Genomic DNA, 18783 nt, shown 5'->3' with positions numbered 1-18783 from the left:
CAAAGGGATACCGCCAGACAAGTGCGTACCTATAGCTATTGTTTAGTAGTAAGTTAGATCGCTTGCAATAATGAATGCATATAAAGTGCATAATATCACTCTGACGTACTCTCACGGTCAATGAAACGTCGAGGTTTTCTAGGCGCTGAAGCTACGAAGTGAACGCGAACGAATTATATTCTCCGACAAAAAGTACCCGAACCGTCGGTAAACTTCGCCTGGAAAATAACTACATTACACATTTTGGTCCCTGGATGGAACTTGATATCACGCGTCTCGACCCAACGTTGAACGATTCGTACAAAGGGATACCGCCAGACAAGTGCGTACCTAGCTAATGTTTAGTAGTAAGTTAGATCGCTGGCAATAATGAATGCATATAAATTGCATAATAGCACTCTGACGTACTCTCACGGTCAATGAGACGTCGCGGTTTTCTAGGCGCTGAAGCTACCAAGTGAACGCGAACGTCTTTTACTGTATATTATATTCTCCGACAAAAAGTACCCGTGTTCCCTTCGGTAACCGTCGGTAAACTTCGCCTGGAAAATAGCTACATTACACATTTTGGTCCCTGGATGGAACATGATATCACGCGTCTCGACCCAACGGTGAACGATTCGTACAAAGGGATACCGCCAAACAAGTGCGTACTAGCTATTGTTTAGTAGTTAGATCTCTGGCAATAATGAATGCATAAAAGTGCATAATAGCTCTCTGACGTACTCTCACGGTCAATGGAACGTCGTGGTTTTCTAGGCGCTGAAGCTATATGAAGTGAACGCGAACGTTTTTTACTGTATGTTATATTCCCCGACAAAAAGTACCCGTGTTCCCCGACGGGGGGGCTAGGCTCCCCGACGAGGGGGCTAGAGCCCCCGTAGCCCCCCCGCTGGCGCCACCACTGCCTGGACAGTAACCCCCTGGACAATCACCCTCCTAGGACAACTACCCCCCGGACAACTACCCTCTAGGACAACTACCCCTAGGAAAACTACCCTCTAGCTACCCACTAGAAACAACTACAGCTTACGATTGGTAACCAAATTAACAAGCTGCTTCTTTTGGTGCTAATTGTATTGTAAAATCAAATGATGTGTATAGAGGGAACTACGAGGGCGTTGTACCACACTATACATTTAACAATATTTGAGGTGAAATTATTAAAATATCGACGTATGTACCTAACATTTGTAGTATATTTTGTAATAACTGTAGCGATATTTATTTTTCTTAAACTTCTAGGACAAACTATGAAAAACGATTTCCTCAATTGGCGCAGTTAGCTATGTTTTCAAAATAGGAAGACTAAGAAATGTATGAACTGTCAAAGAGAGATTGATTTTCAAATCGTCTAATGTAATCAATTGTTTTATAGTGTAGGTTTTTTTTAAAATCTAAAGTCAAATTAGGAGGTTCTGTTCTGTAGAAAACGAATTGAAATAAAATGAAATAAGTAGAAATGTTTAAGTCATAATCATATCATGGATATAATTATTCTTGAGGTTCTAAAATAATTTTGGAGCAAGAGTAGTTAACGATTGGAACGCTTTGCCGAGAGTTGTTGTAGAGTCAAAGTCATTGAATCAGTTTAATTTGAAAGAACACTGGAAAAACCACCACCAGAAGTTTCAGAGCCGTATGTAAGAGATTTGTAATTCCAGAGAGGCGAATAAGCAATTTGCTTTAGCCTTTATTTCAAGGTAATTCAAGGTAAAAACGTTTATTGTCCTATGTTCTCAGGAGTGGAAAAAAAATGTAAAAACAAATCAATTTAAGTTCTTCTATGAAGTAGTAACAGCCAAACCAATATTTCATTATTAGGCCTAACCTACTGGACTTGTAGTAGTAGGGCCTAAACGTATAATGTCATTAAACAACATAACATAAGCTCTTACGGTAAAACATTTGTTTTGAAAAAGAAAAGAGAGAACAAAATCAGGCCAATTTTTTCGATAATAAGGAGCTGCTTTAGTCCCACTATCTTACAAATTCCCTCTAGTCCAACTGCTATGCCCCTAGGACAACTACCCCTCTAGAACAACAACACTCTCTGAACAACCACATCTTCACCTCACATTTTTATAGTATATTTTTTAACCCATTTGTTAAAAATTCTTTCTCTTTTATTGCTACTTTCCTTTTCTAAAATCATCAGTGTTAATTTTAATCAGACTAACTGCTATTCCCCTAGGACAACAACACCCTCTGAACAACCACACCTATATCATGACACCTACACCTTGGGTTATAATTACGATCTTGTAAAACTTACTGAACTTCAAAACATAGGGAGGGAGATTGATCTTAAATGAAAGTTAGGCAGATCATAAGTCAGATCTCATTAATTGCCTAAGTCACACAGCTGACTTGGGCAGAAACACAAAAAATATAGTATATTGATATAAGCAGTGAGTTAGGCAGAAAAAAAAAATTATGACTTAGACACTTTTGTTATGAGGCTGTCGATATCATCTATATACAAAAAATGCTACCTTTAAGTAACAAAATTTAATAGCATCAGCTCTTCAGATTAAAATTAACACTGATGAATTTAGAAAAGTAAAGTAGCAATAAAAGAGAAAGAATTTGTAACAAATGGGTTAAAAAATATACTATAAAAATGTATTTATTATTTTATTTTAAAAATCATCAGTCTCCTCTCCTTAATTGCCTAAGTCACACAGCTGACTTAGGCAGAAACACAAAATGCGATCTGAGCATGTGCAAATGTATATAAAAGCACTCAGATAATGTACAGAGGGCAGTATAAAGATATAAGCAGTGAGTTAGGCAGATCATAAGTCAGCTCTCCTTAATTGCCTAAGTCACACAGCTGACTTAGGCAGAAACACAAAATGCGATCTGAGCATGTGCAAATGTATATAAAAGCACTCAGATAATGTACAGAGGGCAGTATAAAGATATAAGCAGTGAGTTAGGCAGATCATAAGTCAGCTCTCCTTAATTGCCTAAGTCACACAGCTGACTTAGGCAGAAACACAAAAAATATAGTATATTGATATAAGCAGTGAGTTAGGCAGATCATAAGTCAGATCTCATTAATTGCCTAAGTCACACAGCTGACTTGGGCAGAAACACAAAAAATATAGTATATTGATATAAGCAGTGAGTTAGGCAGAAAAAAAAAATTATGACTTAGACACTTTTGTTATGAGGCTGTCGATATCATCTATATACAAAAAATGCTACCTTTAAGTAACAAAATTTAATAGCATTAGCTTTTCAGATTAAAATTAACACTGATGATTTTAGAAAAGGAAAGTAGCAATAAAAGAGAAAGAAATTGTAACAAATGGGTTAAGTATAATGATATATGCAGTGAGTTAGGCAGATCATAAGTCAGCTCTCCTTAATTGCCTAAGTCACACAGCTGACTTAGGCAGAAACACAAAAAATATAGTATATTGATATAAGCAGTAAATCACATCGCACTGCTTCTTGCTGTTAATTGCATCGTATGATGTAGCAAGAAGCAGTGCGAGGTTGGTTTGACATGATCTCCCAGAGACAAATCCATGCTGCCTAGGACTTAAAGCATTAGCAACATGTGATGACAAACCATCATCCACAATGCGCTAAAAAATCTTAGACATAGTAGGCAATAACGAAATAGGACGATAGTTACAGATTAGTTTTTTGGGACCACTCTTGTGAATTGGGACAATATTAGCGTGTTTCCAAGATGAAGGAAAAACCCCAGAATTAATAGATAGCTGAAACAATTTGCAAAGCGGATACGAGAGTGAGGAGGAGGCACCCTTTAAGACAACGTTACTAATCTGATCAATGCCAGTAGCTTTATTGATATCAATGTTACTAAGTGCCTTTTCCACAGAATGCTGATTCACAGACAGAGAACTCAGTTATCCACCGCAAAGTCAGGAAGACCATCTCCATGGGAAGACATAGTCCCGGGGAACGTCCGGAGAAGGCTCACTGAAAAAAGAATGAAAATAAGAATTAAATGTGGTAGCTTTATCATAATTAGACTGGAATGAAATGTTATCGTGACTCATGACAGAAGGAAGATTATTTGACTTGTATTTAGTTTTCATCCAGCTCCAAAATCTTTTACTGTTAGTGACAATTTGCCTAGCCAAAAGAGTCCAAGTAATCTTTGTACTTTTTATTGCACATTTTGCTGTGCAATTAACACAACCATTGTTGTGCATGGTTTTGAATGGGTTTCCTATGATAATAGGTGATGTCATTTGAGTGAGTCTTTCATGGCATTTGTAGTTGAGTTAGTCTTTGGTGACAATAGTAACACACACTTGTAATTGAGTGGTATTTTGATTTTTAAATTTCATATTTCTAGTTAAAATTTTGAATATCTGAATATACCACAAGGTGTATCATTCCCTAAATAGCCCAAAAAGCTAAAAAAAGTGATTTTTGAAAAATGTACAGTATAGTACAGGGATTTTTTTGCAAATTCACCCAAAATATGAACTTTTTAAAATGCAGTTATTATGAACTAACATTGCAATACGTGCCCATATATTGCCGTATTACATCATATGGTGCCATAGGACCACTTTATGTTGAGAAATAAAGTCATCAAAATTTGCCTATTTTTCGACAAAATCCCTGTACAAGGATTTTTTGCAAATTCACCAAAAATATGAACTTTTGAAATGCAGTTATTATGCACTAACATTGCAATACGTGCCCATATATTGCCATATATATGTGCCATAGAACAACTTTATGTTGAGAAATAAATTTGCCAATTTTCCCTGTAAATTCACCCCAAAAAAGTATGCACCAATATTGCAATACAAGCCTGTATATTGCCATAATTATTACATCATATGGTGTCATACAACCACGTTATGTCAAGAAAAAGAATTTGATATAATCGCTATCTGTTCCAAGATTAAAAATAAAAAGTACAAAACAAATAAAAAATCAAAAGACATACAATTTAATTCATAATCTGGAATTACATAATTGACATAAAATATATTAATTTATATTATTACTCGCTGCTAATTAAGTGGAATGTACGGCCTGATAGGAATGAAATATATAATTATTAGTTTAATAGCTTAATTCCACTTTTCCCAATGAGCAGTAAATTACATTGTTGTGATATAGACTTTCATTTCAAACTGGATAGTGCATTAAAAAAAAAACAAATTGAACCAGTTAAATTGAGTTTATGAAAAGATATTACTTAAAATTACTCATTTTACGTTAAATGCACATTTTCTTAGGAATATTTGCAATATTCATTTTTTATTTGTTGATAAGCAAGGTCCCAAGTGTCGCATTTCTATATGGTATTCTGTACTGAACTACAAATTGACCTTTTTGACAGCCAGTATCAATTTTAGTTGTTTCAATTTATGTTACAGTGCCCTCTATATATTGTCTATTCATCTCTTTAAAAACTTGTTTCTCCCTTCCTAGCACCAGTCTGAAAAATGAATGGTTTATTCACAACGCTTTTATGAACAAAAAGAGGTTATAAATAAATTTATATATTATGTCAATAATTTCAAACATAATTCCTCTTTAAGAAGAGAAGTATAGTGCTAATCATCCTACAATTTAACATCCTAATAAAACCAATATTATTTTACTAATGTGCATACAAGCTAATGATATTGATACATAACTTGTAAAAATTAACTTGAAATTGACCTTTACATTTAAATCATTTAAACAGCTGCCTATTAGATTACATGGTAACTGTACTGTTTTATCTAATCATTCAATAGTAGTAACATCTTTTAACTACAAATTTACTATTTTCCTGATACCATTACTTTGTGATCTCAGCAGTGCTGTTAAAAAATGTTTTTAAACTACCATAAAGGGTCTTTCACACCTGTTCTGGCACCGCGCTGGAAAATCTAATTGAACGTTAATGTTTTGTTTTCATGAGGCTACGCGCATATCGATTGACGCATAACATTGATGTTCTATTCTCCGGACGGGAACCGTGCCGGAATAGGTGTGAAAGGCCCTTAATATAGTAGAACCCTTTGGGACACTTTCTATGGGATAATTTCCTGTGAAACAAACGAGAGGAGATTATGTTTTGTTACATTACAGTCAACCCCTCTAAAGGGGACACTTCTTAAGGGGACACTTCTTTAATGTATTTACTGTGTTTAAAACTAATTACTTGTATACACAATGCATCATGTTCTATGGGTATACATGGCTACATGTTTACTATTTAGGACATCATTATTCACAAACACTAAGTATTTCGCTAATAAGTCAATAAACATTTCCAGAATGTGGAATTCAATATAGTTTTTGTGTTTCCCTAGCATAAGCATGTATACTGGTAATATGTGTAACTAGCAGCTATATCAACACACTGAATAACTTTCACTTTCAGTATATTATGACTAAAACTTGGGCTATAAATGAGTACAATTCAATTTTTCCAGCTGGTTTTGGGAATATTGACTATCATACATTTACATTGTTAAAACTAACATTATTATCTTAATTCACATATTTTTTAAATTTTAATAACAGTTACAGTACAGTTTCAAACACAATATCTATGTACAAGATGTTAATGAATATTATTATAATATCTACTTACATTACAAATATAGTAATTGTGTTAATTAAGGAAACTATGTTTAAGTAAATATTGACATTTAATGTACTAAACTAAACACTAAAGTATCTTACACGTAAAATATTAAAAAATTAAAATTATGTTTATAAGTAAATTTCATAACTAAAATTAATACATAATATTGAAAACTTATTAAGGTTTTTATTTTTTAAATGGAAATGAAATGTTGTTAATCTACCTACCTCTAAAACAAAAATATAGTAAATATTGGGATTACAATTAACACATTAATGTATATCATTTTTAGTTTATAGCCTGAACTAAAATTAAAATAAACATTGATTATATATTAAACTTGGATTATTAATATTGCTAGAGTTAAATGATATTTTATTTAGTAGTTATAACAAACCAAATGCTTTGTCTCTAGCTATATTGTAGTAAATGTGATATTAACAAATTTGAATTTTAAAACTGAAACAAAACTTTGTTTCAATGATTACATTTAGAACTGAAAGCAACTAATATAACACATTTAAAGATAAGTACATATGGGTCATTATCTACTGTTTACAGGCAGTATACTGTACATCAGTGTATTAAAATACAATTATAATCGACTTAATGGGTTATCCTGGTATTCTTTTAGTACATTGTATATTTTAACTTTGGTGTATGAATATCGAATAAAATCAATCAATCAATAAAATATGCTTTAATGTAGGCCTATGTACAGTATCAAATAAACCAGTACTGTACCTCCATGATTAAACTATCCGAAGTACTTTTCATAATCAAAATAGTACAAGATTAGATTGGCAAAAATTAAAATGAACATAAAAAAAAATGAAATGAACATAATATAATATAAAGCTACTTTGGTCCTTGTTTCCTCTTTTCCTAACGTCTTCCCGTTCCCCACAAAAAGCCATAACTAATATGAATGTTAACTCCTTTAAACTTTATTTATGGCTCTTTAGATAGAAAAGAATTGTATAAACAAAAACCATAAATAAAGGTCACTCTCTAACCATGTTCAGTACAAATTCAGTGAAAATACTAATAAATGGTATCAATGATTGTAATGGTTTTCTTGATTTTGGACCTACTGTATCATGGACTACATTATACATCAAAACTTTTAATAGGGTCCACTGGTGAAAATGCATCCATAGCCACCGATTGTAGTATAGTATATACTGATAATAGAATTTAGAATACACTTAATAAGATTTAGTAACTATGCCTGGAATTATGGGTTGATAACCGAGTACATGCGTGCAAGGTTTGCTTTATTAAACTAAGTTCTATATTCTTCCGGCCCTAGCATCTGTAATAGCACCCCATATATCAAATATAATATCGTCTGGAAATTCAAAATCACCAAGTTGTTGGTTAAGCGCTGTTTGAAATTCAATAGGTGATTTCTTGTCTTTACCGAGATCAACCATTGTTCCAGCTGAAAGATATAAATGATGAATTAGAAAATTGATTATTTGGAGGAGAATTAGAAAGAGATCAATGGATATTGCTATGGAAAGAATAGCATGGGTAATTCATTTTGTGAGATAAACAGATCAATGGCTAAACATCCAATTTGAAGGACGAGGTAGGTCTCAAACTTGTGACACACAAGTCAGCCTTCTTACCATTGCGCCATCTTGTTCATACAAGCTGTGTTAATAAATACAGGTCAGTAGATGTTTGTCTACAGTACATACCACCAAGATAGCCAGTGACAAATGATCTATATATGTTTTAACACTAAGATCAAACTAAGATATAGTTCTGCTGTAATTTCACATGTTAATGATCAAGATTAAAAATAATAATAATAAACAATAAAAATAATTCTAGCACTCTTATTAGGTAAACATTTAATTTCATACCACACTATGAGATCCAATGAGAACCCAAACGTTCTATAAAAAATACCGAGTACAATATCTTTGGAACCAAAAGCAGTGTCCCCTTACTGTATAGGAGTGACCCCTGATTAGTGGCTGGTTACAATGTTGCCTTTCATTCATTTTAGTATAATTAAATATGATAAATTTCAAGTAAATAAGATGTAAGATTTTTCTTACCCAATTCTTCATCTCTTATTCCCATGAATGATTCCAATAAATCATCAATTCTCTTTACAGCTCTTGTTTCCCATTCTAAGGGCTGAAAAGCGCAAAAGGAAAAAATCAATAAAACTCTACATCTTTTGTTAATATATACAGCACTGTAACATGTACATTTATAATCAGATATTCAATCAATCTATTTGCAAAGTCTGAACAAACAATGTATCATACCACACAGTATAGTCTGCTTCTGTACATGTATCATAAGCATTGTTTTAATCTAAACCTTCATATGAGCAAGTAGTTTTATTGCTCACCAAGAAACATAAATGATAAAAACGATCCGTCTGGTTGCAGAAAAATAGTTATTATTTTATTTTAAAAAGACACAGCTACTAATTTTAGGGGGGGGGGGGGGGGCACCTAAATCTGCGTCTGATTCAGTGGGACTTAATTATAGTTATACCCATAGTTACAGTCTGGTATGATACTGAATTTTACCACACATTGACTACGGTGCTCTTCTCTGGGGCACCGGAAGTAAAACAAACATTAATAAGATTCAAAAACTTTAAAATCGCGCTATGCGTGTTGTTCTTCAAGCTCCGCCTCGCACCAGCACTCACATTCTTCTAACATCTCTCCACATCATGAATGTGTCACAGAGGGTGCAGTACCAGGTAGGCTGCCTAGCTTTTAAAGCCAAGAACAATATTGCCCCTCGATACATCACCCAACGATTTTCCACTGTTCCGATACACTCTATGAGGACTAGGGCTGCTTCCAGGGGAGACTTGCTGGTACCCAAAGTTAAATTGGAATGTTTCCGGCGCTCTTTTATTTATTCTGCTTGTATTTTATATAATGTATTACCTTCTGTTTTGAAAGAATGTACCAATATTAACTCGTTTAAATTTAATTTTAAAAAACACATTTTATCGTAATTGTTTAATTGAATTTTTTTTGATAATTATTTTTTTATATATTCATAGTTTTAAATTTAAATGTATATAGTAGATTCGTATTAGTTAAGTATAGTTTTATATATTTTGTCATTTTCAAGAGGGCCCCTGAATATCAGCTGGCCTGCGGGTTCAGCTGGAAGGGTTACCCTCTATAAATAAAGTTGAAATAAATAAATAAAAAAAATGAATGTCAATAGTATACAAACAAATGTTTATGAGTAATTCATCTTTTAATTTTGTCCACATAAAATTTAAATCTTTGTTCTAAATTTTGTTGGTGATTTATATTTAGTTTAAAGTGCACAGTTTTAATCAGTAGACTTTGAAATACAAATATATACTTTATGACACTTGACCCTATTAAACACATTTGCAGCAGGTTTGAAGAGATCAATATACATTGTGTTGTTTTTAATCTCATAACACAGCCAAAGATAGAGACGACAGTATGTATAGCATACTGAGCTACTATACTATAATAGGAAACACCATACAGTATTTGATAAGTCAGTTGCCATGCCATGTACTGTAGCTACTATATAGCACGTATACAAAATGTAAGCTAGATTATTTCCAGTTTAAAACCTTCCAATCCAGGGACCTGGATCTAATTCTATGTCCTGAATCACACTAAAGAACTGTTCGGACTTGCAGCTTAATTGTAGAGATTTGTACGCGGCGTACACATTTTTAATTGCGTCTGAAAAAGGCAGCGGATTTAGTGTTTGCAGATAGCTCAGCACGAAGCAGCAAGTCAGATTAACCATGGATATATAAATGCTACTTCTCGGTCAGTGACATTCTGTAGATCCCAGCCAATGAACAAACATGACAGTAATCAGTGATATTACTGTAGTTATAATAAGATGTACCGTGTGCTGCTGATGCAAAAGTAACACAAAAAAACTCTGATTTAGCAAATTTAATTGGTTCTGAACACCTTTTTAATCTCCATGAGTACTCCACAGTACTGTGTTAAACCTTGTGTTAAATATAACAAAACACCCGCAGGTCTCTTATTAAAGGCTATGGCAATATTAATTACATAAATAAAATATTAAATCCAATTCAATTACTGTAGCTGTACAGTACAGTAGTTGGTTTAGTAAACATCAAAATATTACAAAAAACATTAAAACACCTTTTTCTATGTACAATTTGGAACAGTGGGCATGTTTTATAAACAGGGATTAGTGTTTTCAGCAATGAATTAAAAAACTGGTTAAACATTATTGTTTAACTGATTTTACTGTATCAAGTATTCATCATTAATAGTATTACAGTATTCATCTGATATACCTTTTTAGTGTTAAGGAAATAATAACTTCACAATAACTATTCTTTTGTTTGAATTTAATGAATGCAACTTTATAGTAGTATTTCTGTACAATGGAACATTGCATGCAATACCATAGTTTAACAATAGTAAATTCGTGCATGGTACAATAGATTAGATTATGAACACCTTAGGCTGGCCCAAATGTCTGGTTTTCATTTTAGGTGAATTTCCAATTTTATTACTAAATATGGAGCTCAAAACACCTTAAATTGCAACAATATAATACTACCATAACAATAAAATATTTAATTTACAAAAACAAAGAACAATTCAAAACAAGAAGAAACAAAAATACAGTAGTTTAGATTAAACGTTGGTTTCCATTTCGATACAACGCAATGATGTGGACACAACGCACAGTTCGGATGATCCATTGTATCATGACCGGTTAAATTGCTTGCGATGCGTTTATGTATTTGCATTGCGTGGAAACCAAGTTGAAGATTTTATGTTTTTAATTCGGAGGAAATTGATGGTAATGTAGTGCGATAGTTGTTGTTTTGATTGGTTGTATAAACTGTAGTAACTGTAAACCTGGTAAATAGTACTGTAGTATGATGCACCTTCAAAGGAAGTAATAGAAGCTATTTATATCCTATAATAATATGTTTACGGAATGTACAATATACTGTGATACACAGACCAGAAGTGGTGTTTGTAATGCCGCTTTTACCTGGATAGACATTGGCCCCAATCACATTATTTTTTCGATTTGAGTGAATGATTCACGTCTAATGTACATGGGTGGTAGGTAGTCTACTTATCCACAGGTACACCTCATGTACAAACATTTTAATTGAAGTGGACACGCCAGTGAATGTATGGCGTAATTCATTCCTTCATATTATTATTTCGGAATACCATGATGACATAATATATCCATAGCAAAAGAAAAAAAAAACTCATAATACAAAAACAAAAAATATAATATACGGTTTATATAAAGTCAATGCAACAAGGCATTCCACTGAATGTGCATTCTTGGCACATTAAGTTTATTATTAAATTTTTTTATAGCCTCCATCCACACACTTATCTTTTTTTTTATATTATTATTATTTGTATATCTTCTATTAAAGGGGGGTTCCGGGTTTAAAATGAATAGTAAAAAATGTAAAATATATTTGTTTGTCTCTTGAACGGTAAAAGTTTCAATTTATATAAGCGCCCAGTGAAGCAGAACGAAGGCTGTGAAATCAGGCCAGATAACAAGTGCAGCTACGGCAAAATCACACTGTGGTTACAAAATAGGAAATTCGTGAAATGGTCCATCTTCCGACGACTCGTTATCATAAACCATATCAATTACTTTTGTAAAATTATACTTATCTGATGTAATTTTAGTCGGTCTTCCCATTTATAAAGTCAATTTTTTATGAAAATTCATCAAAACAGTGAAAAATTAGATATGTTTGCACTTTACGTTTGCCGATTTTCGCACCGACTTAGGGAAAAATCAAAATCAATGAAGCGTAACGTATACTGTACATTCCTGCTGCTGAGGATCGAGCGAGACGACGATACACGTGCTCTCTCTGCTGCCCATGCCTGGCATCGTCACGTGATAAGCAGATACAACAATACCAAACTGGTCGGGTCGAGTATACCCCTTTACCCGTCTATAATCACAACATGAACGATGTACAGTATTTGATTGAAGGTCGACTTGACCTACCGGAATGGTATAGATAATATAGCTCGAATGAGAGAGTTGGAATATTTGTGTAGTGCAGCCTATAGTAAAAGGCCTGGTAGTATCAATTCGCATAGGGTCTACTACACTAGCTAGCTCAATTTTTAACTGGGCCGGATCGGCTAGGTCTCCTTCCTACTACCTGGTCTACTTGATGCATGAGTATCCGCTTTTTTGGAGAGTAAACTAAGCCTATTTTATTTTAGGCCTACTTAGACGATCGGGACACCATACGTGTGGACGGCGATCGGACCTTGTTTTGCTTCAATATTTACAGCCGATTTTGTAGAACGTTTTAGGTTTAGATTGTTTAGGAGTTTGGTTGATAGGATGGGTTTTGTTATTTATGGGCCAATCGTCTAGTAGTAGGCTAGCTAGGCCCATGGGCCCCATTGTTTTAACGTAGCCATCGTGGCATGGAATCCCTAGTCAGAATGGCTCTCGCCCATATTATTATTAGGCTAGGACTAGAGTAGTATTGTACGTGAAGCCGATAATACGATCTGTACTATAGAGGTATAAAAATACTGTAGTATAATTTATGATTCCGTATCTGTACTAAATTTTGTATTTCATTAAATGTCAAATAAATATATACTACTACTGTTATTATTACACTTTAGGCCTAGCTTAGAAAATCTACAAAAAATGTATTTCACAATGATCGGGTGGTCGTCGTTTGACAGGGGAGAGAGATGTAAATTAGTTGACAAACACAACGTACATGACGTCGCGAGTTTGGAATCCACTGGTGCCGTGATTTTGTGAATATCTCATGAATATTAATGAGCTTCCCTAAGCTGCTGAAAAACAGACTTTCCATGAATTTACCCTAAAATGTATATGAAATTTAATTTTTTAAATTTCTCGTTATTACTTCTTCATTCTGACATGTCTATATTGTTATAATATTTTTTATTTAATAAATAAACGATATTTAAAACCAATTTTAAACCCAGATTCCCCCTTTAAGTTTATTATACTTTGTGTGTTGTAAAGTAAAACAATGAACAAACAAAACAAAAAGAAATCTAGTGCACACTGCACATGGCGCTACCACTGGTTATCGAAAAAGAAATCGAAAAGTCCCTATTGTATTCTCCAATACTTACAATGGCTTCAACTCTTGCTTGTCCCGTGCTTCGTAGCCTTAATGTTTCTTTACCAGTCTTTACTTTGCCATCAGTTGGTGCAGTGGGTGGTTTGGCTGCTGATCTTGGCTGAATTTGAGCTTCAAAAATAAATTTAATTGAATGTATAATTGTTTGTATATTATTATTATTTTAATCACCTGTATGTAACAAAGTTAAATTTTAAATGAAGAAACAAGAATTTAAATAAAATTTAATTTTCTACCATCATACTGAATTGCAAATATTTAACTATTTTTATTATTAAGGTATGCTTATGTTAACCTGAAACTGAAAGACATTTCAACTCAACTAAAAGGAACTAGTTGCAGTACAGCACCAATGTCAACTATAGAGCAACTGGACGGAACTGAAAAGATTATGTTGACATTAAAATGATCATCGCACACATACTGCACATGATAGAAATTTAAATTGCATTTATACAGCGTAATTCCTTATTCCAGAAAGGTACAAATCAATGGAATTCAACTGCACATACTGTATACAATATGTCAACATATTTTAGGATAATGTGTGTTACTTTTAGCTGTGATCTTGAAAAGCTTTGTTTTGACACAGTGGAGTTTAGTCGATTTTTGTTCTGACATAGTAACTCAAATTTAGATACAGTGTACATGAACCTACAGTAACACTTCCAAAGAGCAAACCATACCATTAATTTTCCTTGCAGCTAATAATTCACATTGATAATATAATTGTTTAACTATATGGTTAATTGGATGTTTTTTTAACCATTTTAAAAATGCCAATTAATCTGTTAACTGAAATTTGTCCCATTTCACCTGCTAAGAAAATAGAGGCAATTTATTCCAATATTATTTAACCAGTTATTTCCTTATAGCTTAAAATTATTTCATTTAGTTTGCAATTATCATAATAGTAACTCAAGGCTAGTTATTCAGGTTGCCATTAGTCAGTCAGCTTGTCTACAATGATCAGGTTTTATTGAAATTACTGTTATTATAATAAGAGTACATTCCATTTCTCTGCAAAACAAACTGTATACATGAATATTACAGTACTTTCAATTTTCATTCAAGTATACTTTTGGTAGCACAAATGAGGGCTAAATGAAAAATATACCATTTTAATAACTTTACACTATAATTAATAAAGAGGTTTTTGTTAATTGCTAGGTACTGTTACTACTGGTAAAAATAAATACCTACTGTACAGTACTGTCTAAATACTGTACAATAATCCATAAATAAACTAATGTAGGCCTACTGCATTACTGTATGGGTCAGTATTTTCCCTTTGTTAAAGATAATGTCTCTATAGCACCTGTACAGTATGTTAGCTTCCTTTTTTAACATGCACAAACAGCAACAAACTTCCCAATTACAGAAACTATATAAAGTCTAATTTTAGGATTACTGTAGGAAATTGAGTAGAAAGAGTTGTGAGTTGTATCACTAAGTCAGGATTGAACCCTGGACCTTAGGATTTGAAGGCAAGTTTACCACCGACCTAAAGCTCCACTCCGCATTGTAAACAATTTGTAAGATTTAGCAAATATTAGCGCTCATTACTAATTAACATGCCCATAAACCAGTGCTACTGTACTTGATGATACCGTACTACTAAGTCTTTTACTTAAGTGGCATATACTATGAAATGACCCTTTTAAATGAGAGATTATTGGCAATACAATGGTAATAAAAGCAAGTGAGTTATAATTGCAATCATGAATAACAAGCTATTTAAATCAATTATATCCTTTGTCTCAGTTTAACTACTCTATTGATGTTCATAATGCAATTAGAATCAATTTTAAACAAACGATATTAAAAAGGGGTAATTTTTCCGGCTTGTTATACCTTTTTCAAATACAGTTAAATTTTAGTGAAACTTCAATTAAACACGTTCTTTCAAGTGTGTAGTATATAAAAACAACAGTTTTTACAGTATTGATGTTTTGATATACTGTATTTGATCCTTTTCAGATTCCTGAAAGTTTCAATCAAAATTGTTCTGTCTCTTACTGTTTATTGTTTTATCATGAGTAATCATTCGTTCAAGATTATTTTCTAACCTGTAAAATCCAAAGTTAAACTTGTTTTATCTTTTATTTAATTACTCAACTTGGATCTGGTACTGTAAGTAAAGAATCAGCACTATAGTAATTTATATAATAACTTAATTTATGTATGAGTAATCATTCATTCAAGCTATCTCATACAGTAAAGGTCATGTGATTATTTACCTTGCAAACTCCTTATAATGAACAGTAATTGATAAATGAGCAATTCATCTATTACACACACTGCATGCATGAGTACAAACAGAAAAATCAAACGTGATAGCCCTCAGATCAAAAAACATGCATGAATAAACCCAACAGATCATAACTATACTATAGTGGTATAAACACAATCAATATTTATCAAATTACAATTTCAACACAAATATTGTTGATTTTTAATCTACTCATCTATGCCTAACTAATGTATACTGCACTGTAGTATTATTACTAAAGTACTCATATCATTATCAATAATTGAACTTATTTAAATGTGTATTGTAAATTTTATTCTGATACACTTATTTTACATTTCATTAATTAAAGATTTCTTGGTGATTTCACTTTGTAGTTCAGTAAAGTAAGTACTCCAGTTAAGGACTCCTAAAACTAATGTCGTACAGTACTGATAACAAGGTCAAAAGTCACAGCACCACCCTGACTGGGTATATATTCTCTGGAACATAGTTTCATGGGATATAATCTGCAATTCTTGTATTAATAATAATAATATTATCAGCAGGTTCAAAAACAACATACTACTAGTACTAGCTCCGTAGAGGAATGTTTCTGTTTTATTCCGAGCAAATACAGTACCCTGTTAATGGTGTGTGAAAAAAATGACCTAAAATACAGTACATTCAGAAAAGGACTAAAAAATAAATAATTGGATACTGATTGTAAATGCCATTTAAAAAAAACTCAAGCTCAATCAATTTGGTGTTGAAACACCATTTAACAGGTTATCGGTGTGTAACTTTTAGCTGAAACACAAAATACTGTGATTGGTTATTTGATTGACCACTAGTTGCAACGCAAAATACTATACTGTGATTGGTTATTTGATTGACCACTAGTTGCAACGCAAAATACTACACTGTGATTGGTTATTTGATTGACCACAGTTGACCTTGAGTCAACTATGGCACCATGATCATTTGACTACCTGAGCGCAAACACAGTTTCAAAATAAACTTACTGAAAGCTTTCAATGGTTGTGTTATGACCAACGTGAATCTCTGGTTGACGGGTAAGCTTTTAAGTGCTTGCGCAACTTCAAAGTGACGTAATCCTACCATCGTTTTTCCGTTTATTGACTCGATATGATCACCTACATGTATTCGGTCATCCTTGTCCATAACGCTATGTTCTTTTATCCTTTTAATAAATGCATAGCCAGCACCATTGTCCGTAATTGTTAGTCCGAGTGCTTGTTCGGTTTTTTCAAATGCAAGTTCGTCAGTTTGTCCTTTGATGTGTGCAAAAATAAAATCTTCTAAGCCAATTTGTCCTCCTAATAGCCTTGTCATATCTACAATGTGTGTGTTTAGGGTGCAGAATAAAATCTAAAAAACAAAAATCACAATATACTGTAATGTATTGAAGAAATAATTTTCAGCAGTTTCGAATTAAAAAACTGTCAATCAACTCTTATTATATTATCGATTGATAGGAAAAAGTGCTCAAATTTAAAAAGATAAATTAGGTCTAGTGTAGTTAGTAAAGTATAGTACTACTAAAGTTTCCCACGTCGCATGGTCCAACCACCCGCTGAAGTTTTCACCTTATATTTAATATGATTTTATCGTTAAGAGGGGATTTTTTTCGCCTCGATCCCGTAGATGAAAGTGTACGGGAAACAAGTAAGTAAGTAAAGTAAACAAACCTGTTTTGGTGACATCCCGAAGGCTTCTCCAATTTTTTCGTACAATTCTCGGACATTAGTAAAACCTCCTATCTTGCCCGTTGGACTTCCATGTGCAAGCTGTGTATGGAAAACTAGCTCAGATTGCTTCTTTGGGGCATGCCGGGTCTGGGGTATTTCAGCCGTGCCATATACACCGCCACCAGGAGTGGCCTGTCTCGGTGGAATACTAGGCTGTGATTTATGGGGAGTACCCCCGCCGCCAACGCCACGATTACCGCCACCATTTTGATTCACATAAGGGGGTTCGGTAGCCTGTGCGATTCCCTGTTCGTTTTCCGTTAGGGCAGACCCTTTCGCCTTTTTGTCATTCTTTTTTTTCGGGAACAGAGGCATTGTGATTATTTCCTAAAGAAGAGGCTGTATGTCTTACCAACCTAGCCTAGGCCTACTGTTTTTTTTTTTATATTCTAGCTGCCGTCCTTCCCTACGTTGTCATAACCGCAGCGATCGCACCGGTCCGTCCTGTCGCTGTTGTTTTCAGTATATATCCCGGAAGTGGTTTCCCCTAATCATAATTATAACGCCCATCGTCATTGGTCAAACGCGTGCATAATGAAAAGTATGAACAAATCATTACACTCATTGCGCATCTCATGGCGAGGCGAGGGCGCTCTACAACTAATTTTAATTGGTGTAGAAAGTTTTTAAAAACTTTCTGACCGACCACACACAGTGTAGATAAAAAAGGATTTTTGAACTAAATAAAATATTTTTATTATTTTCTTATTTTTACAAACCTTTATTCTGATTTTTTTTTCTATAAAAACGCATGTTGCATAAATGTTAATTGACAAAGAATGTTTTTCAAATATTTGTTATTTTTAATTAGTACTTATTTTACTTAAAACTGACATTTCAAACTCAAAATATAAAAAAAGTCCTATCCTTATAAAGGGACTATCTTCGTGTTGTAAACTAAACGTTCTTGTTAAAGACAACAGAAATAAAGAAAAGAAGAAGATGAAAATTAACATCAATACTTTTATTGGATGTAGGCCTACTGGAAACTTATTAGTATACCAATACTAGGTATTTT

The 18783-nt window shown here is 33.3% G+C and overlaps 1 protein-coding gene across 1 annotated transcript; it reads right to left on the bottom strand.

Moving 5' to 3' along the window:
• Nucleotides 1-6852: 6852 nt before the first annotated feature.
• Nucleotides 6853-18211, bottom strand: LOC140051892 (PDZ domain-containing protein GIPC3-like). The gene is made up of 5 exons (XM_072097232.1): nucleotides 17706-18211; nucleotides 17019-17385; nucleotides 13756-13874; nucleotides 8662-8743; nucleotides 6853-8033 (listed from the first exon to the last, which is right to left on the bottom strand). The coding sequence occupies exons 1-5, from the start codon at nucleotides 18078-18080 to the stop codon at nucleotides 7882-7884; spliced, it is 1095 nt and encodes a 364-aa protein (XP_071953333.1). The 5' UTR covers nucleotides 18081-18211; the 3' UTR covers nucleotides 6853-7881.
• Between the last annotated feature and the right edge of the window lie 572 nt (nucleotides 18212-18783).

Source organism: Antedon mediterranea, chromosome 6 (genome assembly GCF_964355755.1).
Source record: "Antedon mediterranea chromosome 6, ecAntMedi1.1, whole genome shotgun sequence".
NCBI lineage: Eukaryota > Metazoa > Echinodermata > Crinoidea > Comatulida > Antedonidae > Antedon > Antedon mediterranea.
This window is presented reverse-complemented; position numbering and strand designations above follow the sequence as displayed.

Excerpts from the sequence above, each read along its gene's own strand:
- LOC140051892 (XM_072097232.1), bottom strand. The coding sequence starts at position 18,080 with ATGCCTCTGTTCCCGAAAAAAAAGAATGACAAAAAGGCGAAAGGGTCT. Across the intron at positions 13,875-17,018 it reads ACAACCATTGAAAGCTTTCA|CTCAAATTCAGCCAAGATCA; the intron begins GTAAGTTTATTT and ends TTATTTTTGAAG. Across the intron at positions 8,034-8,661 it reads AATAAGAGATGAAGAATTGG|CTGGAACAATGGTTGATCTC; the intron begins GTAAGAAAAATC and ends TATATCTTTCAG.